The sequence below is a fragment of the Vipera ursinii genome (assembly GCF_947247035.1).
Source record: "Vipera ursinii genome assembly, chromosome: 3".
NCBI classification, from domain to species: domain Eukaryota; kingdom Metazoa; phylum Chordata; class Lepidosauria; order Squamata; family Viperidae; genus Vipera; species Vipera ursinii.
The window spans coordinates 155,995,196-156,021,933 of record NC_139516.1 but is presented as its reverse complement, the minus strand read 5'-3'; the positions used below and the strand labels follow the sequence as shown (position 1 = coordinate 156,021,933).

Below are 26,738 nucleotides of genomic sequence, written 5' to 3'. Positions count from 1 at the left end.
TTGTTCGTTATTTGTTATGGCTCTACCCAGCAATGTACCACTATTGTTCCCTGATAACATATTGCTTTCAGTGTTATTTCAGTTTCATCCAAAATGATTTCACCGTTTTTATTCTTGATTCCATTCACTCTACTGGAGGCTCCTTATTGAGTCCTTTCACCAAATTCCAGAACAATTTTCCTTCTACCAATATTGCTCAGCATTTTCATTGCTGCTTTAAATTTTGGTTCTAGTTCTCTTTAACTACATTCTTTGGAAGTACATTTTTCTTTCTATATGCACTATATTTCATTGTCATTTTTGAACCCATCATTTTTCTATCTATGTTTTTTTCCTCATTCATAGTCTTGTCCACTTCGTCTTCCAGCAGGAATCCTTCTTCCTACTATTGTGGCAGTCTGTAACTTTTCTTTTATTCTTTTCCAAGTAAGTTACACATTATCTTTCCTTAGGACTGCTTCCACTCATTGTGCTGTGATATTAATCTATTTTTCCTTTGTTCCTTGCAGATTTACACTTTCTCTTATTGCAGTCTACTTTTATTCTAGATTCTTTGACATCTTTTCTTCTTTTAGGTGTCAAATTTATGCAAACATTATTCTGTTAGAAGCTCTCATCTTTGTATCCTTTATTAAGTCTTTACTCTTTTATCATAAACTAAAATATACCATGCTTTTCAAAGCATTCCTTTTTCATCTGTAGATATCAACCGACAAGGTTTAACCATGTATTTTCCAAGGACACTTTTTCTTAAGCCAATATACACCAAATTATCAGACATTCATTATTGGGCGTCAAAATAGCCTAGTCATTTTTTTTATTATGTATTCTTTTCTCAGTCATTTCAGCTAACAAAAAACACTTTCCCCCTTGTTTCAAATTCAGTCAGAGAGTTGTACATTTCTTTTCCCCTCCCCATCCATTTACCCTTAATTTTTTCCCCACTTTTCATTATAACAATTCACTGGAATTTAATATGAAACTAACACCAACCTATGGATTCTACCTTCACTCTCATCCACAATAATTATAGCTATTCATATTGTCTGATATATCTTTTAGTGCTTTTATTCATGGTTAATCCTCTACCTTCACTTCTCTGCTTGTACAGTATTTATTAACTCCATCTTTATTCAGCCCTATTGCACCTCTTCTTTTTCTTGGTTTCACAGATAACATATTTTTTTTAAAAAAATCAATAATTTATTACTACCATCTTCTGTGGCATTGATAAAATTGAGGTTTTCAAATTTATGCCTTCTAATAAGATAGAAAGGGTATATACTAATCTTAATGATACCTATGCCTTATACATTAGGGAATACCAGTAATTTTGGCTACAACTGGAATGAAAATCCAGTCTTACCTCTTATGAATAAATCTTTCTAGGCAAGCTACAATCTTTATTCAAGATACTACCATGGAAGCCAGCATATTAATGCTCACAATTCTTTAACTATACGGAAGATATTGACATACATTCAGAATGGAGCACATCTCATTCCATATAATGAATCTTTTAGAAATCTCTGAAAGCTTCTGCAAGTTACTGCAAAGTTTCATTGCAAACCTGACTGCAGATACTCCTTTTGCTTTCAGAAATAAAATCAGACAATTTGAGGAAAGGCAGAACTAAACGACAGATTATTTCACAGAACTGCTTACTTGAATGTATCCTATGCTTTGGATCTTGGATTCCTCTGGCAAAACAATTTGCAGTTTAAGAGATGTGGAAAAAATCACTAGTTTCTGTTTTTAATAAAAGACAATGTTCAAAAGAAAGACAAACAGCAGGAGCTGAAATCCATTTTTTTAGTAGAATGTTTTCTTGAGATGATATTAAAACAAGCATATTTCCACTTCTTTTGTGGGGAATATTATTTCATTTACTGAAAACACATTCATATAATTCATTGCATTTATAACTTCCTAGTTGACTGTGATGCTGACAAGATCTACATATGCAAAATGAATATGGTATAATGACGAGACCAATACATAGTGGACATTTCAATTGTTTTCCTTCTGCGTGATCCTTCTGGTGGGATCAATTCTCCCAGCATAAAAATGTATATTGCACTCCATCAATGATTACTACCCAGATAAAATCCTAGTACACTTAAACTTGCTTCAATGGACCATGCTTTAACAGGTGTAGGATTCTACGGTCATGTTTTTCATGTGGCTCCCAATTCCACTAAAAGATGTTTAAATTGACAGTCTGGCTTGTTAAATGGACGTTTTACTGCAAACGATGCTTTTTATACCAATTATGTAATTATGTAAATTACTTACATTTGTTTTTAATGGACAACTGGAATTAATGGATATCCCCTCCTTTTCAATGGTTCATTATATCGGAATGTTACTGTAGGCGTCTGTTTTGCTTTTCTTTTCTTTTTTTTTAAATTCCAGTCACCAGGTCATTCCTTAGCCTAGATAACTATGTCATCTTATACTACTTGCCCAGAATTTGCAACTATCATTGGAAATTTCTACTGTCATGATTCAGCCTGCCTGAATTTCAAATCTAAAATCTTCCCTTGTTCTAGAATTGGCACCACTTAGCCAGTGTAGATACTCTATTGCAGAGAAGAATGAAGCCAACTACAACAAAACACCTCCTTGCTGCAGCAGGGATAGATCACAGCCTATATATGCCTGTCCTGCAGGGATTATATGTGAAGCTTTTTCCTCCTGTCTTTCCAAGTTAATGGTTCTTTGGCTGTTGTCTTCAAGGTCATAAAAAAAACCCTGAGATTTGTTGACATAATGATCATCACCAACCTAAGAAGTTTGGGACTCATACATAATGCCAGCTTTATTTCTAACATCTGTGCATCCAGGATTTCAAAGTTGTCAGGAATGCTGCAGTTATAAAATCACTTCCTAAACTGGGTTCACAATACTTCCTTTATTATGTTTCATTAGGCAAAGTCTTCAAAAAGACTTTTCCTGTAATGAAAGCTTTGGCTTCTATTTTTGTAGTTTTATTTTGCTTTATTGCTTTATTTATTTTTTTGTCTCACATTATATATCACCATGAGTGGGATGATTTATAACTACCGTATATCAGTTAACTAAATAAAATAAATATTTATAAGTAGCCAGTTAACTAAATAAAATCACTCAATATAAATGCAAAGCACAAATTAAATTCTAAAAAAAAGATGCATCTATTTTCTGAAGAACAAACATTTTCTTTCCAATTCCAATATATTAAAAATGGCATTTTAATTTTACTATATTATTGCATAACTTTACAATATTTATAAAGTCTATCATTATAAATACTAAAGTATCTTCCTCTGAAATTAAAATTTACACTTACCAGGTGTGAAATTGTACTGTGCAGAAAATCCTACAGATTCAAGTTCGCCATCCGCAAAAAATTTAATCCACAAGAATCTGCCACTGGATTTTATTTTAGGTGGATTTTGCTGTCCACAGAAACGACCAATTATTGGAGAAAATCCAAAAGGTCCATCTCGCACTTCAATATGATCAAATTTACACTCCCAAGAAGGCTCTATGGAATATTTCTCGTCAAAATGCAACTCAATACATTGTCTTGGGGCAGCTGAAAAATAAAACAAAGCCCTTCCATAATTTTATGCACTGAAATGTATTTGCTTTCAAATGTGCTGTTTCTAAACTTATGTACCACCGTATTTTATGGGGCTTGAGGTTTTGCTTAGGCAAATAACTTAAGTCTATTCAGAGCTATTATTTCTAAGCATAAACAGAAGGCTTTTCAATAATAATATCAGTCGGCTTTCCTGCTAAATTTTTTTATTTATTTTTTGAATTGTTGGATTCTGTATTGTAAGACATGTAAAATAGGTAACAGAATGGCCTGGTTGCTAAAAAAATGTGCATAGGCACTCAAGTCTTCCTTTGCTTCTTTTCTTCTGTTTTTTTTCTTTAAAGAGATTTACAAAGCAAAGAAAATTCTAGCAAAGCACCAATGTTTATGTATATCTGTTTATTTGTAATGGCTGGCCTAAGTAGCAACTACATTCAGCAACATCTATGTGATTAGCTATGTTTATTTTTCTGTTGCAGCAGTAGAGTCCTACAGTTTGTGAATCTTTTAGAACTATCTTTAGTCTTGCTATACTATGACCTTCAGTGTGATATTGAGCCTCATCTTATTCATGCATAAGAAATTCCAGTTAAACAAACAAGACACAAAACTATCTATTAAGGTGTCATGTCTTCACTAAATTTCAAGTAGTTCTAAATGGTCATAAACTCTGTTCCTTTCATGTAAGTATATATTACCACCACAGTACAGCACGGTTTTGTCAAATTCTGCTGAAATTTCCCAACTTACAGAATTTTCAGCATATTTTCTGAAGGAAAAGTAGAAGTAATCTTGAAAGAAAACTCAAATACTGGCTCTTTAGCTGTTTTTAAAATTTTGTAGCTCAAATATAGCGGCCTAATGAGCTTGCTTTCACAAATTTCATGCTTTCATGTTTAACCAAATGGAAACATTAAAAGTGATTAAAGAGATGTTAACTTGGTAACATTGTGGATTAGACTTATGCACTATTTCTGCTGCGGACTTGTAGAGAGAATTCTTCTATCTAAAGCTTAATGTAAAAAAGCAACATCTATTTTTGAACTGGCTGCATCCTATTCCCACATACAGGTTACATCTGTCATTTGTCAAATGCAGAAGCCAAAACCAGATTACATTCTTTATGATCTGGCTTTTGCAATCTATTAGGTAATGAAAAACAAAGCAAAGGCACTGACATTTTGAGTCACTAATGAATCACGCAAATGTCCTTGCTAACAATGGAAGAATGTTCATACAATGGGAGACGCCCATATATGGAAATGCTATTTGTTCTCCTCATACTCCCGCTTCCCTTTGTGACCCATTTGTTCTTGAGAATTAGGGAAACTCTAGAACAGCAAGGTACAGTACATATTATTGGGAATCACAGCAGGATGTGGAAGCTTCATACTAGTCTCAGACCCGCTTACGTGTTCTGATTTGTTCAGGAACAACTTCAGCCAATGGAAACAAAGTTTGCATTTAATACTTCAAATTAAAATTTTAATTTTTAATTTTAATGTCCAGGATTGTATCTTTGACAGCTAAGCAAGCAGAAAGACTGCACATGCTAGTGTTAATTGAACAGGCAAGCACAGAGCTACATTCTAGAAATGTTAACTATCAAAGTATTTCAACTTTCATGTGCAGAATATGTTCAATTAATAAACTGCACTTCTGGATAAACAAAACAGATTGAATTACTGTGAAACACTAAGAACCTTCCAAGCTCTTGGTCAAGGAATAGGTTCACACACCAAATTAAAAGCAAGGGATAATATTAGATTTGTTCTAGAAAGCTTTCCCTTTATCACACAAATCTGGATTTTTTTAAAAAAAGTCATAAAAAGGATGTCTATTTTAATGAGAAAGATCATTTTTCTTCTTTGTATGCAAAATAACACTAGGCTCAAAATACTTATGTGATAATTAATGCAAGTCTTCAATAGTTGATTGCAGCAAAGTTGACATTCAGTGCTGTTTGGTGATTACGCTGATTGTGCAGTTCAGATATAGTAGCCTATCCCAAGAAATCTTGCTAAGTTTTACTCCCTGACCTTTCCTAATGTCCTCTCTAGCTCCCCAAAAGCTATTTTATCACCCTGAAGGAGAATCACTGCAGATATTTGCACTGATCTGTAATATGGGCCAGTATATACAAACACACACCTACACAAACGCTTATCTATTCATATTTATTCATCCATTCCACTGGACATATTCCAAGTGTCATCTCAAAAAAAATATGGGATAGTTTCTTCTTTCTTTATCTCTCTAGCAATAGTAAAAGCAAATATAGAAAAAAAATGTTGCAAACTACAGTGGTCGTGGGTCACAGCTGTTCTGCAATGAGCTTTTACTACTTGAACTCTTAGCAATCTTTTTAATTTAGGTTCTAATTACCTTTCTTCAAAGAGTCCTAATAACATGGAAAAGATTACTTAATGTCGGCATGTCTTGTCATCTTTTTCATCTAATTATCTTATAGAAGTGCTGCCTTGAGGTTTTACATCTGCTTAAAAAGACCTGGGGTTCTAACAAGAAGCAGAGGAATAGAGGCAATGAAAGAGGCCCATACAATTAAGGCTTTAATTCTTACCAGCCTGTAATTTCATGTAGCTGACAGCTGAAGCTAAGCAAAAAAATCTATTTCATTTTAACAGAATGTCTGGAAATGAAAGATTGATCTAAACATCTTTTCTGTGTAACTGGGGGCCAGTATCACACAAATGGACTGGAATAATACTTGATAACTCCCATTAGTTAGCAGCGAGCAGCCTCATAAAAGGAATTTGGAATTTAAAATACTTCATTGCCAAATCAATTTTAAAATCTAAAACAGCAATAAAAATCCATTTTGATACAATTTAGATTAGCTACAATGGACAGAATTAAATTCTTTTTTTTTTGCAACAGTCTGAAGTTAGAACCCAAGCTCTTTGACTTTTTAATGTATTCTAAGCAAATATTAAATTCTTATTTAGCATTACATGTGGGTATTACAGAAAAATTATACAGACTGCTACTCAACTTTGAAGTGGATAACAATGAAAGGTTAAAGTATATGAAATAAAATTAGGAGCTAAATTGAGGAAAAGATATTTTTTTCACTCTTTCAGGAGCCATATTTTCTTTGTTCCGAGCATATAAAAAAGCATCCTAATCAAGTTATTTCTTCATATTACACATGATTTCAAATTATATAAGAAAAGGAGAACTTTTTTTTAGAATGTATGAGGTTATTGTAACATACTGTTGTCTTTAAATAGATATGACTGAGAACAAAACAATAAATCACCACCAATATTTCAGCTATGACTTTTTAAATTATTATTACTTTTTTAATTCTACATTTATTATTTTATAAGTAACTCAAGCTGGCAAACATACTTAACACTCCTTTCTCATCCTACTTTCCCCACAATAAATCAGCAAGTTTGGATTGAGAGTGAGTAACTACCCCAAAGTCACCCAGCCAGCTTTCTAGCTAAGGTGGAACTAGAACTCACAGCTTCAAAGCAGAGGATCAATATATTTGCTATAAAGGGCTGAAATTCTTTGGCTCAAGTTGTTCAAGCCCAACTACAGAAATAAAGGAGAGAATCCAGTACTATAAAAAGGTGGGTCCTAACACTTTGTGAAAAATGTAATTTATGAATTACAACCACAGTGGAGAGGATTTGTCCAATATACTTTGGAACAAGTTCATATCTTTCTCAAATAGTCAAGATATCTACTACCTAAAGAAATTCAGAAGCTCTGCCAATAAAAAATAAAAATAACTATACCTTCCAATGTTACTATCTGGATAATGTAACTGACTATGCCCTACAGGTAGTCCTTGACTTACAACCAATATTTACTGACCATTTAGTGACCATGGCACTGTAACATGTAACACAAAAAGTGACTTATCACCGTTTTTCACATTTATGACACTTCCAGCATCCCTACAATCACATGTTCAAACTTTGGGTGCTTGGCAACTGGCATGTATTTATGATAGCTGCACTGCCCTGTGGTCATGTGATCACCATTTCTAACCTTCCCAGTTGGTTTCCAACAAGCAAATTCAATGGGGAAAGCCAGATTTGCTTAACAACTGCAGTAACTCACATAACTATGGCAAAAAAGGGCATAAAATGGGGCACAACTTACTTAACAACTGTCTTGTTAGCAACAGAAATGTTGGGCTCAAATTTTGGGCTCAAGGACTACCTATAATAATTTTCAAATATATTATTTTTTTAAAAAAATTAATTGAACAACAGGAGCCAAAATATTCTTTGTTTCAAAAAGGTTTCTCCCTTTATATGGGAGAGGAATGAAGGAGTATTATCATTTAAGCAGATAATTTTATATACTGTATATGCATTTAGATTAACAAACCTCCATCATGATGTCAACAAATGTAAAAGAATAAGTTCTCTGATAATTATATGTAGCTTCCAATCTATTAGGGGCCTCTATTTTGTAATGATATCACTATAAGGAGTTTAAAGCAGTCCATGTAAGGAAAAATAATGCTACATATCACATTTTAAAAAATAGTTTAAATGTTTTAGCAACCCTGGAACTGTCTAATGTGAACATCATACAACCCCATTTCTTACAAAGAATGATTTGGTTGCAACTTCCTGTTGATACACTTTGTGACTGACCTGGATTTGCAGCCAACAATTCTGAAATATTGCCAAAAGTCTAACCATATTATGAAACATCCCATTTCTTATAACTCAAAAAAGACTGCAAAAATTAGAGTGATGTGCAATAGCATTAATCTTATTGTCAAATTACTGAGTCTAAAAATGGAAGAGAATGCTTTCTACTTAATTATCAGCTTGCAAGCTTCTGCGGACTCTTTCAGAAACGTATGCATTTTCTATAAATACAAAGTTTTCTTTCTTCACTTCCATTTTCTTCACAACTCAGGTATTAGCAAATAAGTCTTATAATTTCACCCCCAGCAGCAAGGAGAAGAGTAAAGAAATATACTGGGTGGTAGCCCAATCTTGTGAAAAGTAACTCTCAAAATAAAATCTTATTTTCTAAGACTAAATGGAGGGTATTACAGAGACTTTGCCTTTGATATGGCACAAACGACTGGGAAATCAAAGCCAACATGTGCATGCAAAAGTAGGCAATTCCCCTGAATAGAAGATGCTAACCTGCCATAGTACAGCACTTCAAGATCTATGATTGTATCAATAGTTTTTCTGACCTGAAGTCCCTAGTGCTTTTAGCAGAGGAAGATAAACTGAAAAAAGATCCAAAAGCTTTCTTATGTAGCTCTTTCCTTATGATACGATTTATTTATTAGATGTTTATCCAGCCTTTAATGTTGATCAAATTGGTATACCTAATAAGAGTTCTTGGTGCTGAGTTTGGTTGTTTGCTTACAGATATTTCATGACCCAACAAGTCAACATCACCAGTACAAGTAAGCCGGTCATGTCTGCAAGCAAACAATGAACCCCAGGAAGCGTCAAGAACTCCACTGAGCAATATATACTGTACTCTCCTCTATTGGAATTGCTTAATGTCCATGTCCCCAATTTTCCCCACCACAACCCCGTGAGGTGAGCAGCACTGAAAAACAATGATTGGCTCAGTCACCCAACTGGTTTTTATGTCTAAGGGAGGACTAGAATTCACAGACATGCACGTCCCCCAGGTCTAAAGTGCAGCACCTAAGCCACTGTATCAAACTGGCTCTTTGTTCAAATATGAGGGTGCTAATAGTGCACTGGAAAATTAAGACAGAAACAGTCATAGAACATAGTGATGTCCCTCTCCAAAAATGAATGTTTATACATTTTTACTAGGTAAAGCTCGTTTTTGAAATGGTTAAGTTTAATAATCATTGCCAAAGGTACAAAAATGGGGGGGGGGAAAGGAGGAGAGAAAGGAATGTATTAGATTACCTTCTATAATATAGACACATTCTCTGTCAGGAGGATATTTGTTGGGATAATTCGGGGAAGTGAAAATACCTCCTTCTGTGTATTTTGTCCACACTCCACACTGAACTGCCTTCTGCCCTTCTGAACTGCTTTGCTTTTCTGGAAATGAAGGGGGAAAGGGGAAGACGAGATCATGCTTTGGCTTAAATACATAATGTGCAATCACTTGCTTTCACCTGTAGCCTGCTATGACTTCCTACTTATAGCATAGGGTCAGGGTCTGAGTATATTAAACCAACCCCAAAGATGAAATCTTCTGTTTCCATAGTTACACAAGAGAGAGGAAATTCCAAACCTAAACTTTTGGAAATGCTTTGAGACATTAAAGAAGAGTTTGACAGTAGAGCCTGATGGGGCAGTCAAAATTATACTGACTACCAGAAAGGGCGTTTCAAAGGAATTTGAGGTATTTGGTGCTCTCTGAGCTTGGTTGTTTTCTTGCAGAAGTTTCATTACAAAACTATGTAATATCATCAGTGCTAGCACAGTGCCTACCACTAATGATATGACCTAGTTTGGTAATGAAACGTCTCAAGAAAACCACCAACCTCAGAGAGCACCAAGGACCCCACAACTTAACAAATATTTTCTTCTATCAGCTATAAAGAAATACAAGATACCAAACAGAATTTTAAAACAATAATAACAATGATAGAATTCTTCAAGAATAAAGGATAGGATGCTATATAGTTATAGCCTTATTTTTTTTGCCTGAAAACAGTAGTGTGCATGTATAACAGGTGCAAAGTTATGGTATTTCTTGAAAAAAAATCAATTTGAAGCAGCGGTTACTAATACTCTCACATATAACAGAGTAGCAAGGGTTCATCATACTCCAGAAACTGGAACCATTGCATGTTAAAGAAGGAATTGCATTATAATTAAAAAATATCTCTACCTATATAAAATTGCCCAAAATACCATGGCAACACTGCTGAAAGGATCTGATCTGATTACCAACCATCCAATCAGGAAAAGCTATGGATGACATTTTCCAAAATCAAATGAGAGAATTTAATCACAATGTTATCTGGTAAGATGCAATTGCTACAGATGGATTTCCAAGAAAATCCTGTTTGGTTTTGGTTACAGGATATAAAAAGAAGAAAGCAATTGGATTTCTTTGATTTGATGTAATGTGATTTAACCAATAGGAAAAAAAGTTAGTAATATGAAAGGATTTATTGGGGGAGGCAACCATATGATGGTGGAGCTTTTGACTTAAATATAAAGTCAAGTAAAAAACACATTACTTGGGCTGCAGGGAAAGGTGATTTGAATAAATTCAGAAAAAATGATAATAGACTGTTCTTGCATGAAAAATTAATAAAATAAAAGTATGATATTAATGGAAGTTTCTAAAAAAGGAAATATTAAATATGCAATCATAAAAAATCCAAATAAAAAGAGAGGAAAGGGGGAAATAAAGGAAGCCCATGCAGCTGTACAAAAAGCTTATAAGCAATAATTTTTTTTAGAAAGGACACACATAGAAGGGGAATAAAAGAGTAATTATGAGAGAAAGGCAGAGACAAGAAACCCAGAATTGCAAAGATTAAAAGTGATGGTCAGAAAAAGTTGTCTTTACATATATGCAATTTCAAAAGGAGCAGAAAACTGATTGTTTGAGAAATTGACAAATTGTTCAGAGGTAATGTATTTTTTTCTCTCAGAAAAGGATCTGTTTCCATTAAGCAAGCATGAGGTGATTGACAGAGAAAATCTTAGGGAGTATCTAAGATCTTTTGAGTAAATTTATTCCTTTTGTTCCAAATGAATGACATCCTAGGCACTAAAGGAAACTGCTCATAGATTCTCAGATTGCATTTTGTATTTATGAAAACCTGCAAAACATGAAATGCCAGACAACAAAAAAGAAAAAAAGAAATTATCCATGTCTTCAAAAAGAGAAGATCCAGGAAATGGGTAGATCTGTATATCTGATGCCCATATGCTGGAAAACTCCACCGCATGTAAAAAAAATTCAATTCCTAGAAATCCTACAGGAAACATGGGTTGTCAAAAAACTCCTTCCAGGTAAATTACAGTTAATCATGGGAAAGCTGTGGATATATCTTAAATATAGTAAAACATTTTATAACATACCGAACAATATTCTGACTAGTAATCTAGTTAACTCTGTTACGTGTGGCAGTAGTACTAGATAAATACGCATAGGAAAAGTAACTACTCAAAATATGCTCAGGCAACAAGTAATGAAGGTAATTCATCCCTCCTTGTTCTAGCCCATATCTGTAGACAGGAAAAGATTATGAGTTTACTTACTTTTAAGTTTTATACAGGTGGTCCTTTAGTTACAACCTATTCAGCCACCATTCAAACTTGTGACCGCATTGACTGTCGCAACATCCCCAAATCATGTAAATTGTGATCTGAGCCTTCTGCACCTAGCTTGTGGTTATGTCTCAGTTTCTGACATTACCTGCCAGCTTCCCACAAGCAAGGCCATACAGAAGCTGGCAGGAAATCAAAAATTGTGTCCACATGTGGGCCTTAATAAGCCATGAAGTCCTTGCTTAATGATGGCAACAGAATGCTGGGCCTGAAGTCATGTGATTCACACTTTACTAATGGATCAGTTAGCAACTAATGGATCAGTTAGCAACAGCAGTCTTAGTTCTAATTGCTGTTGCATTCTGAGGACTATCTATTCTCTAGCTATTTACCTTTTAAGTATTTAAGTATTTACCTTTCTTTTTTTCTTGGGCTGAGGTAGAAATTTGACTAGCTATATTTAATAGATCTATGTGTTATATTTAATCAGAATTACATTAAATATTTAGGATTCCAAATGTTCTAAAATAGTATCAAACATGAAAATTATTTTTTCTATTACTTGTTAAGAAAGCTTCATATTTGTATATGTTTGTAATTTTTAATTCTGTCAGAATTATTTTTCAGCAGTCCTATATCTATCTTTAGGAATCTACTGTTTAGATGAACTGATATGGGATATTTGTTATACAGTAATCAATATTTAAAGTTGGCTGAGTTCACTTCTCACATTAATCCAGAATATGGTACGTTTTAATTGTGCATTGTAAACCCAGACTTTGCAAAGTATGCTTTATAGTTGAGCATATATTCTAAACCAATCGTTTCCTCCATAAACTTTGGTGGAACAAGATTTGGCTCAGTGAAATTTGTGAATCAGACCAGAAAATTCTTGTTACTATTACTTTATATTCCAGTCAACTACTAATATCATTTTTTTTAAAAAAAGTTATCTGTGAGTTATGAATCCCATTTGTATTTTCTGCCAGAAAGTAACCGTTGGAGATGTAATGCTTGCTTTGAATTTGAAAGGAGCAGCAGCACCTTTTCATTCATATTCCAAGCCAAGAAGCATAAATGTTTGCAATGTCACCAATCCATCTTTTTACAGAAATGTCTGCAAGCAAATAACCAAGCTCAGACAGTACCAAGGACTCCAGAGTTCAATCATAAGCTACAAATATTCTCTTCTCTTTGTACTAGATCACTTTATTTCTTCTGAGCTTGAAATTCATTGATTCTATAAATGTAACCATACGTTTCTAAGTTTACCAACTTAATATAACTGTTGGCCAGGATGTGATTGAAATGATACTCTTATTTTATCCAATTTTTAGGATTTTATTTTACCTGTTTTGGCCTCCTGATTCAAACAGAAACATGCTAGACCTGCAGCTGCATGGGAATTCAGAAAATTTATTCATTAATTTTTGATTAACATATTTCAGTGCTGGTCTATAGTTGGAAATAAGATATGGGTTTTCAATGTTAATTGTCATAGCCTGCTTTAAACCTGTTCAGCACACTTAAGCACTACAATCCCCCCATTACTAAATTGTTTGAGAAAAACGTAAATCGTTTTAAGTTTTAATCATTTGTAAACAAAATCAGCTCACAGGAATATTTTCTTCTAAAAACATACCTGCTCCTTTTTTTGTTGCCCCAGCCCAGTGTAGGATGATAAAACTTGCTACAACTGGAAAATAAAAACACATTAGTTGAAATGACAAATTAGTTAGGACAACCCTATCCTTAATCTTAATCCAAAGTAGGAAACGCTAAAGAAAGAACAAACTGTATTTGTTCTGTGGCTGCAACCTATTTTTATAAGAACATAGTAATCCTAAACAGAGTGGCTACATAATCATAGTAAAAGCTACTGTACATAGCAACAGGAATAAATAAACTTATCTTTTAAGTGTGAGACATTTTGATTTATGACTGCTCAGAATTCAATAAGAGAAACACTGAGGTGAGAACATTTAAATAGCGCATACAGCCAGAGCTGCAATCCTATGCTACTTTCATAGCATAAGTCTCAGGAAAATCAATGGAACTTACGGTACTTCTGCATAAAACAACATTGCAGATTTGAAAAAAACAAAACAAAACCGGATGATGCTGTATGAGCTTTTGGTATTAACTATTTCAGTTATGTTTACACAGATAGACCTGGATCTTCTAGGAAATAATCAACACTTCACTACAGGGATGGGAGATAACAGCTGCTTTGAAAAAAAGGCAATAGTTTACTTCCCAAGAAGCTTGTCCTGGACTCAGTAAATTAGAACCACTACCATCCCTTCTCAAATCTCCCTTTGGGAGAAGTTTGTAAGAAGTTGGTAGAGCAACAGTTACAGAAAACTCTGGAAGAAATGGGTTGTCTGGACCCCATGAAGTCTAAATCCAGGCTGTTGTGGACATGACTCACTATGGTAAATCTCGGATGATGTTCCCATCCAATAACACAATATTTGTCCTGCTGAAAATCTGAGTGGCCATCCATGTTATCCTTCTAGGCTATTAGCAATGGTTAGCAGTAGGAAGACACCATTTTACTTAAAAGTAGTTCCACTCTAGAAAGGCTAAGAAGATTGTCCCACTTCAGTACAGGACTAATCGTCTCTTCCATTTTATTCAACATTTGCTTTATATTAGACTGTCCTATTAGACAAATGATGGAAAATTCAGCTGGTACAGAATGCAGCTTTCCACTAGATACAATCCATAATTACTTCTACTGCGAATAACTATGACTGGGAGTTTCAATCTAATAATAACTGGAGTCCTAACACTAAGCTTTCCAAACTAGAACGTTAACAATTTATTTAAAATCTTAATACAGATTTCAGTAAATCACTCTCCAGTGTTATCTTCTTTAATACTGTTTAAAAACACACAACTATTTTTAGCTAGTTTGGCCACTATTTAATGACAAAACATTTATGAATATCTGGGAAGACACCTCAAGCCCTTCAAAATCCACTACTTGGCACAATCCAAACAGCCAGCTATCTTGAAGATCCAGTGTGACACAGTCTGTTAGACAATTCCACATATCTGGTCATTCATACAAAGCATTTATTATATAATTTCCTACAATCAAAATTTGTAATTATCCTATGAATGGATTAACTCTTTCTCTGGTTTACATTTTGGTATTTCTTCAAGGTCATCCAATTAATGGATTTAAAAAACAGCCACTTGAATTCTGTTTCATCCAGCTAGCAGGCTTTTGAATACAATTAATAAATGCCTGTCTTAAAAGTTTCTGTGGTTTTTCAGGCATCAAAAACATTATGTCATATACTTACAGTGGAATCAAGCTGGGTATTTAGAATATTAATAATAATAATAATGAACCTACTTTTCTAACATCTAGAGTCCACTGACATGTTACATCTCAGATGTGCCTTCACTGAGCATAATTTTGCATTTCCTCATTTATCAGCTGTGCCAATCAAGAAATATGTGTACAAATACAAAATATGGTATATTATTTATTTATTGATTGATTGATGGGATTTATATCCCGCCCTATCTCCTGAAGGACTCAGGGCGGCTCACAATAAAACATATAATAAGTACATAAATCAAGATAAAATGAAATTGAGAACATCAGTGCAATAAAAAAAATTAGAGAATTTAAAAATGAATTAAAAATACTAAATATAAATTAATTAAAATGCCTGTCAGTCTAGGTCAGCTTGGTGGAACAGGTGTGTTTTGAGGCCGCAGCGAAAGGATTGGAGGTTTTGGGCTATCCGAAGCTCAGGGGGGAGCTGATTCCATAGGGTTGGTGCTCCCACAGAGAAGGCCCTCCCCCTGGGGGTCGCCAGCCGACATTGCCTAGCTGACGGTACCCTGAGGAGGCCTTCTCTGTGTGAGCGTACTGGACGATGGGAATTTGTTCCCGGTAGCAGATGGTCCTGCAAGTATCCCGGACCTAAGCCATGTAGGGCTTTAAAGGTAAGTACCAGCACCTTAAATCTCACCCGGAGGGCAACTGGTAGCCAATGCAGCTCACGCAGGAGGGGTGTAATATGGGAGTATCGGGAAGCTCCCATCACAACCCGTGCAGCTGCATTCTGCACCAGCTGAAGCCTCCGGGTGGTCTTCAAGGGCAGCCCCATGTAGAGAGCATTACAGTAATCAATACGGGAGGTAACGAGTGCGTGGGTGACTGTACGTAGGGCATCTCGGTCCAAAAAGGGGCGCAATTGGTATATAAGACGAATCTGGGCAAATGCCCCCCTAGCCACGGTTCCAATGTGATCTTCAAAACTGAGTCGTGAATCTAGGAGGACGCCCAGATTGCGTGCTTTATCAATGGGAGGTAACATCTCTCCTCCTATAGTCAGAGATGGAACCTCTTGGACTAAACGAGATGACGGTATGTACAGCCACTCAGTCTTGGCCGGGTTGAGTCGAAGCCTGTTTTCTCCCATCCAAATCTGTACCGCTTCCAGACAACGGGACATCACATCAAGGGCATCACTGGGTTGGTTCGGGGTGGAGATGAATAGCTGGGTATCATCAGCATATTGATGATATTTCACCCCGAAGCTACGGATGATCTCTCCCAGCGGCTTCATATAGATGTTGAACAGGAGGGGCAAGAGCACCGAACCCTGAGGCACTCCACAATTAAGAGGCCTAGGGCTTGACCTCTGCCCTCCTGCCAACACCGTCTGCGAACGGTCCGAGAGGTAGGAGGAGAACCAACGCAGAACGGTGCCTCCCACTCCCAGTCCCTCAAGACGACGCAGTAAGATACCATGGTCGATGGTATCAAAAGCCGCTGATAGATCTAATAGGACAAGGACAGAAGAATAACCTCTATCTCGGGCCCGCCAGAGATCATTCACCAGCGCGACCAATGCCGTCTCCGTGCTGTGCCCTGGTCTGAAACCCGATTGGTACGGATCTAGATATTCAGCTTCCTCCAGGTTCAAAGGGAGCTGTCGTGCCACCATGCTCTCAACGACCTTCGCAAGGAAGCGAAGGTTGGAGACAGGACGGAAGTTGTTTAAAACAGCTGGGTCCAGTGCTGGTTTCTTGAGGAGGGGCCTTACCACCGCCTCTTTCAAGGCAGCAGGGAAGTACCCTTCACTCAGTGAGGCATTGATAACTGCTAGGAGCCAGCCTCGTGTAACCTCCCGAGAAGCATAGACTAGCCAGGAGGGACACGGGTCCAACAAACATGTGGCGGCACTTAGTTTCCCCATGATCTTGTCCACTTCATCCGGAGTCACAGGATCGAACTCTTCCCAAATGTACTTGGCCAACTTCATCGTTTTCCTCTTGTTAGATACTGCCCAGTCAGAGTCCAGACCAGCCCGAATCTGAGCAATTTTGTCCACCAGATATTTACTAAATTCCTCAGCCCGTCCATGTAGGGGGTCCTCTCCCGTCTCTTGACTTAAAAGGGAGCGGACCACTCTAAATAGGGCGGCCGGGCGATTATCTGCGGACGCAATGAGGGTGGTGAAGTAGGCGCGCTTTGCCACCCTCACTGCCACAAGATAGGATCTAGAAAAGGATCTTAACTGTGTTCGGTCAGACTCAGACCGACTGGCTCTCCAAATGCTCTCTAGGCCCCTTCTCTGGCGCTTCATCTCCCGCAGGTCCTTGGAGAACCAAGGAGCGAGTCGGGACTTGCGCCGGGTCAGAGGCCGCAAAGGGACAACGCGGTCGAGCGCCTCCGAAGCAGCCTGTTGCCAGGCATTAACTAAGGACTCGACCGGGTTGTGGGAGAGGGAGGTGGGAATCGGTCCAAGCGCCATCTGGAATTTATCTGGGTCCATCAGGCGCCTGGGGCGGAACCACCTGGTCGGTTCCGCCTCCTGACATCGGGGGGTGACGTGACGGAGGCCCAACCGCAGGAGGTAGTGGTCTGTCCATGAAAGGGGTTGTGATGTTGGAGTAACCCCACCCAGCCCATTTAGCCACTGCCCAGAGACAAAAATTAGATCCGGCATGTTTCCTCCCTCATGAGTTGGGTCCTGAGTAATTTGAGTAAGGTCCATGGCCGTCATGGAGGCCATGAACTCTCGGGCCACTTCTGATGCACTGCCCAGGGAAGGTAGATTAAAGTCTCCCAGTACCATAAGCTTTGGAAATTCGACCGCCAATCCTGAGATGGCGTCAGGTAGCTTGGGTAGAACCGTTGCTGTGCAGCTTGGAGAGAGGTATACCAGAAGTAGGCCCAACTGACCACCAGGACCCCACCTTAAGAGGAGGGATTCACATCCGTCAATCTGAGGGGCAGTGGCCTCCCGCGGATGGAGGGTCTCTCTGATAACGATCGCCACGCCACCTCCCCTACCCTGAGCTCGAGGTTGATGTAGCACACGGAAACCTGGAGGGGATAAATCAGTCAGAGGGACCCCTCCCTCTGGGCCCAGCCAGGTTTCCGTGATGCATGCCAGGTCTGCGCCTTCCTCCTCGATCAAGTCATGGATGAGGGGAGCTTTATTCACAACAGACCTGGCATTAAAATAGATCAGCCTGAGCTCAGGAGTCAGACCTCCCTCTTCCCCAGGGCAGCAAGCGGGAGCCAGAGGGTCAGAGCGCGCCACAGCAAGAAGATAGCGTGGGCGTGATCTCAGATGCTGCTAAAGTTCAAAACTTATCTTATGTTCTGTACATCTTAGGATCATATTATGTTTACACATTCTTGACGCATGTAAGCTACTTAAAAGCATAAGGAAATCCTAGAGAAAATGTTCAGAACTTCTTCCCCTTTATATCCACTACTGGATTCATAGAATTAGCTGCCCATAACTACTGGGAACTTAAGTGCATCGTTTATTAATTTTCTTCAGTTACAATCTTAGAATCCCATTACCATTTTTCCCTATACCTTCCTCTCAACAGATTGCAACAGATCAGCAAGCATTATTTAAAAGTCCTAGAAACTGAAAAGAAGGATAAGCAATGTATTTTTTTTTTAATTCCATTTATATCCCGCCCTTCTCCGAAGACTCAGGGCGGCTTACAAGCTTAGCAGTAGCCTTCATTCTATGTATATGCCTGCTTATTAGGGCTTTCACACACACCCAAGCGGCATTATTACAAAGTCAGCTTAATTGCCCCCAACAATCTGGGTCCTCATTTTACCTACCTCAGAAGAATGGAAGGCTGAGTCAACCTTGAGCCTGGTGGGATGCGAACCTGCAGTAATTGCAGGCAGCTGGTGTTACTTAAGGAGGCATTAGCTCACTGCTCCACCAAGGCTTTCTATTTTTTTTATATCTTGTACGGCCATAGTAGGTACTCCACTAATTTCACTGCCATTTACAAATATTAGTCATTGGAAACTTTTTATACTGATTAATTTTCTACAAGTAGTAGTTATAAATATGGCTTAGTTGTAACTTGATGGTACCATAAAACTTACAAATTACTCCATTTGTTATATTAGAAGATATATAAATCACTGAGAAGAAGGGGTCAACCTATTCTTCACAAAGCACCTGAAGACAGGACAAGTACTAGATGGAAAATTGACAAGGAGAGAAGCAAGCTAGAACTAAGGAGAAATTTCCTGTCAGTAAGAACAGTTAACCGGTGGAATGGTTTGTCTTCAGAAGTTGTGAGGGCTTCATCACTGGAAGTGTTTGAGAAGAGAAGAACCGCCATTTATCTGGAATGGTACAGTCCGGGGGTAGGCAACCTTGGCTCTTTTATGACTCGTGGACTTCAACTCCCAGAATTCCTGAGCCAGTCCACGAGTCATAAAAGAGCCAAGGTTGCCTACCCCTGGTATAGTCTCTTCTTTGGGCAGGGGGTTGGACTAGAACACCTCCAACATCCCTTCCAACTTTGTTTCAAAGTTATGTTGTTTTGGTTCTGAAGAAGTCCTGAGGCCTTATTGTCCCTCAACTATCTTCTCTTGACATATTCCCTCAAGCCATTGTGGATACTTTTAGAATTCTAGCAACTTCTTTCTTGCTATTTTACAATCTAAAGCTTCAAATTTTCTTGTCTTCCCATAGTTACCATAACCGATGGAATAGTTTTCTACTTTAAAACAGACTTAGTTTATGCATAGTAAATTCAGGTCCACATATGGTCCTCAATAACCTCTGCTATTACTTACTATCTCTTGATATTATATTTATTATCCTCCTCTTAAAATGCTGGAATCAAAGCATTCTGTCATGCACAGTTCTTGTGATTTTAATTCCGTTTCATAATCCTACACTGGTATTGTAGGGATTATAAAAAGATAATAAACTTATGCAGATAAGAAATACTTGTACACAGGTATCGCTTCCAGCCTATTGCCAAATGTGGCTTTGGGAACAAAAGTATTCTAGGATTGAGACAATGTATGAATAAGCTAGAGAACTAATCAGTATTGTGACTAATCTTGGATAGGAATACCAGAGTTCTAAAAACTGTTTCCCCATAGTGATCACTTGTAGACCTCGAACCCTGACCTTGTGAGTTTTGTACTCTGAAGCCCACCCAACCTCTAACTATTCCTTGAGCTTTTAGCCTCATATTGTGGAATTTCCCATGTGTGCCCAAGTCAGTGAACATAGCTGTTAGTTGTCAAAGAACTTTAGTTGAGAGAACATGATATTCTGAGTTAAGTATTGTTTATTTTACATTTCATAATAACAACATAATCCACTTTTCTTTGAAAGAAAAGTTTTGTTTTGGAAGTCAGTAATATATTCTGGAAAAAACACCACTGTATAATAAATTGATTGAACAAAAAGGTGTCAAAATATAGTTAATAAGAAATAACTCTGCTATTAGCTAAATGCATTATTCATCTTGGATTTCCAAAACACTTTAAAGAAATTTCCGGGTTTTGAAATTGTATCAGTACATTTAAGAAGCAGAGGAAGGAGAAAAATTGTGTATTTAGACAGAGGCCAGGGGCAGGGAATATACTTCAACTCTACTATTGTCATTTTATTTTCTTGTTCCTGAACAATAGCTGCCACCATGGAATATACTAAGCATTTAAATTTTATTTTTAAATAGGCAAACTGAGCATGTATTTCAACAATTCCAAAACCAGAAAGAAAGAAAAACATGATTTATATGTTGTTCTTTCAAACACAGATTTTGACATTTATACTATGAATTGGGGAACTTCAGAGAACTTTCTGTAGTACCAATCAAAAGCCATTGAGCGTTCCTACTCCCTTCTGCTTCTCTCTCCTTAATGAATGATTTGTGGCAAGAAAAAGGAGAGATGATGAGGTGAGAAAGAAAAGAAAGTCATAAACAAAATTCTATAAATATAATCCAGCACCTTGTCTGGAAACATCCTTGTTGACACTCAAACTACCTTGGGGGGGAATCATAAACAATATTAAAATATGTATCCCTCTTTACTAAAGTAGGAAACCTGTGGTCATTCATGCCTAACTCCATTCACTGATATGAATCAAATTGTAGGCCATGGAGTCAACCTGTTACATCCTTAATGATTTGAAATCTCATTAGCAATAAGCATCATGGATTTGTAGCTCAAAACATCCAGAGAATCCCTGTTTGCTGCTTTAACAGATATTTAAATGAAGGTTTTTGTTTGTGTAATGAAAGTTGATTCAGTGTATATGCATGACATAAGATTTGTTTAGATGAAACTGGTGAGTAGTTTGCTATTGAATCATGTACTGTATATCTGTAATCATACTATGCTATTCTTTGCAGGTTTACTTTGCAGAATGTTCTACCATGTTTGTTCCAAAGTGTTAACAGAATTTAACCCCAAATTTGTGAATTAGAATTATCGATATAACTACAATAATTCAAAGCCAGGAAGATATCCCTAAGCTTCATCTACTTCTGAAAAAAATAGGTATAGTAATAACCAATACATTTTGGATGACCATTGATATGATGTAAATTAAAAGATATGGATGGACGCACCCCATTAAATTTAATGGTAGAAGTATTTAATTTTAATCAAATGGGCTTAATATTGTTTAATATATGAATCCATTTGCACATTATTGGAGAAATTATGAATCCTATTAGCTACTGAACACTTGAACATTAACCAAATGGTTCTAATGGTTCTATATAAATAGTTTTAATTCTAATATGTATTAATTATTACGGGCATAATGGTTTAATCACTTTTTAATTTTTGTATTCTGTTTTTATTATGTATTGCCCTGTTCACCGCCCTGAGTCCTCCGGGAGAAGGGCGGTATACAAATTAAATTATTATTATTATTATTAACTACAGATAACTTTTTAACTTAATTTTCACTTGACTAGAAATTATTTAATGCTAAATCCCTTTCCTTTCATCTGATTATTTTCTATGGCCTCCATCAAATAAAATTCTACAGAAAAGGAGAAAATTAACATCTTGCCTACCATCCTGACTCAAAAAATCCATTCACTATGATGCTTTGAGAGAAAGCAGAGTTTTCTTTTAAAGAATAGTACTGTGTCCATTTCAACATCCCATTCCCTTTAAGCTTTTTGATTCATATCCTCCAAGATACTAATAATGCTGTCTTTACTGTATTCAGTGAGAACAGAAAAAATAAGTTGAAAACAAATTTAAATTTATCATGGGGTCTATCATTGACACTTCAAAAAAATCTTTTTAGTAAAAAAAATAAATCAAGTATTAGAGACAGTTTTGTACTTTGCTGAGATGCCTATTGAATATATTTAAATTCATTATTTAATCTGGGTTGTAGACGTTATTTCTGAATTTGTTCATTAAATTGTTATGGAATTGGACATAAAAGTACCATTAAATGAAAAATTTCTCCCAGTTCCACTAGTATGTGAAAGCATCTAGATTACGGTAGTTAAGGATTATACCATACGACTTGAGGATTTTAAATACTGAAAGAAATCTAAGGAAAACTGTAAACTTTAGAATTGAGAGTAATCAAGTTCCATTTAATTAAATGCAATAACAGAGCTTCCTGAAGGAGAAAGAAAAGAACTACTCAAATCCAGCACCTCTTTTTTAATCCTGAATAATGTCAGTAATTAATGAGTTTAGATTTAGACAGCAGGCTCCAGGGATGGATATTTGCCACACATTTGGTTAAAATCTCACTCTCGCCTACCTGGGAGTCAATTAACATACAGAACTGAAAATGAGGGGAAGGACCAGAGCCATTCTGCTTTTCATCCTGGTTACACAGAAGTAAGTTCCAGTGAATTTCAGAGAAAGGTATTCCCAACGAGGGCAAGGAAATAGGCTGAATCAGCCCCCCTACTCCTTCTCGGAAAGAATGCACCGACTTTTGCGCGGTTTAAAACCTCCGTTAGCTTAACTGCACAAGGGGGGTTAAAGAAAAGGAAAAAAAAGCCAAGAGAGTTTTAGTGGGCAACGTCTCCCAGCCCCATCCGCCCCCTTCCTCCTTCCACAAATGGGTCTGGGGCAGATTTGCCTCCCGACTGGATTCTTGTAGATCGCAACCCGGCTCTAGAGCCAGGAGTCCCCCTCACGGTTAGTTCAAGGTTTCAGAGCGTCCCCCCCCCCTTGATTCGCGATTCCGTGGGGACGATGAGTGTGTGTGGGGGGAGGAGAAGTGTCTGAAGCGGTAGCAGGGGGAAGATTTACACCTACGCCATTAAGCTTTTCCGCAACTGATCTTTCTCCTAGTTTGCAACCACCTTTCACCGGCGGGGAGGGGGGGGTGGGTGGGTGAAGAGGGGTTGGCCGACTAGAGCGCCGTCAGATCGCGCGCGGTCTTGGTCCAACCCCGGGAGCGGGGGAGCGGTACTCACTGTGAAACAAGCTGCGTCCATGGATCATGTCTGTTCCTTACACAAGGGGCTTCGCTCTCCACTAATTCCATCTAGAGACGGGTGGGCTTCCACGGTGGAGAGCCGAGCAGCCGGGAGCCCAAGCGCACGGCACACGCTCAACCCCGAAGCTCGACGCCCCCCTCTGCACTCGCTCTCGCCCCGCCGTTTGGCAAGGAGCGACCATTTCCACCGCTCGGCTCCAGAGCAGCCAGCCTCGGGTGCTAGTAGCGGCCGCCGCAGCCGCTGGGAGTCTGCATAACCGGCCGAGAAGGGCGAAGGAGGAAGAGACGCAAAAGCTCGACTCCGGGCGACGGCCGACGACCGCCAACAGGGAGCTCCCAAGCTCCGGTGCAGAAGGGAGGCGGGCTTCTCTCCTCCCGCTTTACTCGCCAGTTTCACCCAGCAACCAGGATTTCGGGAGAGAATTTGGAGGCCGAGCTCGTCCGGCCTTTCGACTTATTGCGGCGCTCCGAAGGGAAGAAGCCGGGTGGGCCTGTCATCAGTTCCCGAGTGGGACGAGGTGGGAGAGGCCCCAAAGTGGGAAGAAGGGCTTCTCCGAGGAGGCGGGGAGGTGGGGAGAGAGAGAGAGAGAGAGAGAGCAAGGGAAGAGGAGAGAGCAAAACGGGCTCACCCAGTAGGGGATTTAGTCATCTTGGGGGTGGGGGTGGGGGGGGCGCCGCGCAATCCTTATTATTAAAGATGAAGCCCTTTAAAGTCAGCCAAGCTCACGTCGCCCGTCTCGTGGCAGAGCATCCAGCCGAAGTAAAAGTGCTCCTCCTCCGGCCGGGGTAGTAGGACCAGGAAAGGAGAGAGAGAGAGAGAGAAGAGAAACAAATCACATTTGAACCCAGAACCCGGAGAATGTCTCAAGCAGCGATCGGGAGCGAGGATCCCGCAGGGCCGCGCAGTCTTGGAGGTGTCGCCGCCGCCGCCGCCTTCCAAGCGCCCTTCAGTGTCTTCGCTCTGCCCGCTGCAGTCTTTCTGGGTCCAAGAGCAAGAGTGGGTCGGGCTGGCGACGCTGCAATAAAAGTTTAGTGTCACGCCGGTGGCCGCGAATAATCTCTCTCCCTCGGTCCGGAGGGAGCAAGGGGAATGGAGAGCTTTCGTCCTCTCGGCTCCTCTTCTCGACGTAAGATCCCTTTTTTCTTCCACCCTCAAGGGACGATCCGAGACTGGGCTACGAAGGGAGAGAGAGAGAGAGAGAGAGAGATGGCAGAGGAGAAGAGAGGCGGAGCCGGGATGGCGATCCTGAGCGCAGCAGCGGCAAGAGGCAGATTCCTGAAACTGATTCAACTCTCCTCTTTTTTTTTTTTTTTTTTCTCCCTCCACTTGGCCGCTTCTGCGCTCGGTCTCCACCGCAGGCGCGCCAAGGACAAAGTCCGCAATAGCGGCTGCTTTCACGCACGGGGGTTTCCCAGCCTGCAGCCGCTTCTTCTCCCGCGCGCAGTCAGAGGCATCCACGCAAATAGAAGAGCCGCGTGGGGAGGAGGGGGGAGAGGCAGAGGAGGCAACGGGGCGGGGCGGGCTGAGCGAGGAGACATAGCCGCTGAATGAGGCAGGGCCGGTGGGGAGGGGAGATCTACTCGTAGCTTCTGAGAGTGATGTTGACCATCCTCCCCACCTGCTGCTTGCGAAGGTAATGCGAAGGAAGAAGAAGAGTAACCTATACAAGCCGAAACAGGAAAAGAAAGTCCAGTAGTAGCGCACCGCCCCCCTCCCCCTCCGGTACAGCCAAATCTGTAAGGTTAAAAGAAAAACCCAGTGGTTCAAATGACCGAACCTTTTACAGCCTTCCCTAAGAAGCAACTGGGCAGATCTATCTGCAGAGCTTCCCAATGAATGATGAGAGGTCGTCAGAAAACCTCGAGGCGGCTAGAGAATTGGGGGGGGGGGAGGAAGTGTCCTGGGAGAAGAAATCCTAAACTAGGGGTCTTCAAACTTGGCCCTTTTATGACTTGTGGACTTCAACTCCCAGAATTCCTCAGCCAGCTTTGCTGGCTGAGGAATTCTGGGAGTTGAAGTCCACAAGTCATAAAAGGGCCAAGTTTGAAGACCCCCTATCCTAAACGATTTCCGTATTTGTTGCGAAGAAAATACATCGCCCGGAGTCGAGCTGGACAAAAAGAAGAGGGGACGGAGACTGTCGTTTGATTAGCCCCACCAGTTACGACGGAGATTTCCAAGTCAGCCAAAAGTCAGCCGCCTTTGGCAGTAGTAATACGCGAAGCTTCATCCAAAGGATCATTCTCGGCGTGGTCCCAAAATAGTTTCAGGATGGAACCCACGTAGTGCCTTGCAGGAGCGTTTTCTAAAGGGAGGGAGGGGTCTTGGGGAAACAGGAAGCCACAAACAGCGAAAGCCACTTCTCCGAACCTGTAGCCCGACAGCTGCGATCCGCGGAGATGAGAAACAGATTTCTTGGAAAAGGAATAAGGGAAACACAAAACGACGCATTTTATATAGATCTCACTTTTTGCCCGGGCTTTGTGAGCCGCTGCAAACACGTCAAACGCCTGAGATAGCTAACCCGACGACGTGGAATTCGTGGATTTTAGGACAGGTAGCCCATTAACTTGCAATTCCTGGTCCTGGACCCGCTTGTTTGTAATTTTCCGGTCACTGCCAAAGTTAGGCTTGCCAACCCGTGCAGAAAACCTGCGGTAGCCGCCGCAAATAGATTAGACTTTTCTAGCTCCCGCTGGGCGCCCAAATCCTTTTCTTCTAAGGAAAGTGAGCCGGCTAATCTGCTTTCGCTTCAGATGAAACACAGGGCTTGTGGCTGTTTCTAAGCACAAAGGCGAGAAGCGTCAACCGTTCTTCTTGGGAGCTGGGATTAATATTCACGCCTACGGTGGAAATACCCAATGCATTAACGGGAACCAAGCGCTTAGTCATAGCGATTGTAGGATCCACGCTCTCCGCAACGATGTTCAAGCAGGTGCAAGACGAGAATAGAGCTACCCGTGCCAGCTTGGAGAGGACTCCCTTTTCTTTCATTTACATTCGCCTGAATTCTCTGCAACCAAAACCCCACCTTTTTCAAGGCACTTTCATTTTGTGTCTGCCGGTTGCCCTTTGGAAAGAGTTTTCTCCCAAATTCGCCCCCAATTGTCACCACATGCAGCTCCACCATCTTCTATAAATGTAACAACGTG

General features: G+C 39.3%; 1 protein-coding gene across 1 annotated transcript in view; it reads right to left on the bottom strand.

The window, feature by feature from the left end:
- The window catches only part of NETO1 (neuropilin and tolloid like 1), a gene marked incomplete at both ends in the record, with an annotated part of 87,673 nt that extends 64,083 nt beyond the window's left edge, over positions 1 to 23,590 (bottom strand). The window contains 4 exons of the mRNA XM_083357346.1: positions 3,332 to 3,580; positions 9,493 to 9,630; positions 13,469 to 13,522; positions 23,563 to 23,590. Of these exons, the coding sequence (XP_083213472.1) occupies positions 3,332 to 3,580; positions 9,493 to 9,630; positions 13,469 to 13,522; positions 23,563 to 23,590 (469 nt within the window). The remainder of the gene's footprint in view (positions 1 to 3,331; positions 3,581 to 9,492; positions 9,631 to 13,468; positions 13,523 to 23,562) is intronic.
- Between the last annotated feature and the right edge of the window lie 3,148 nt (positions 23,591 to 26,738).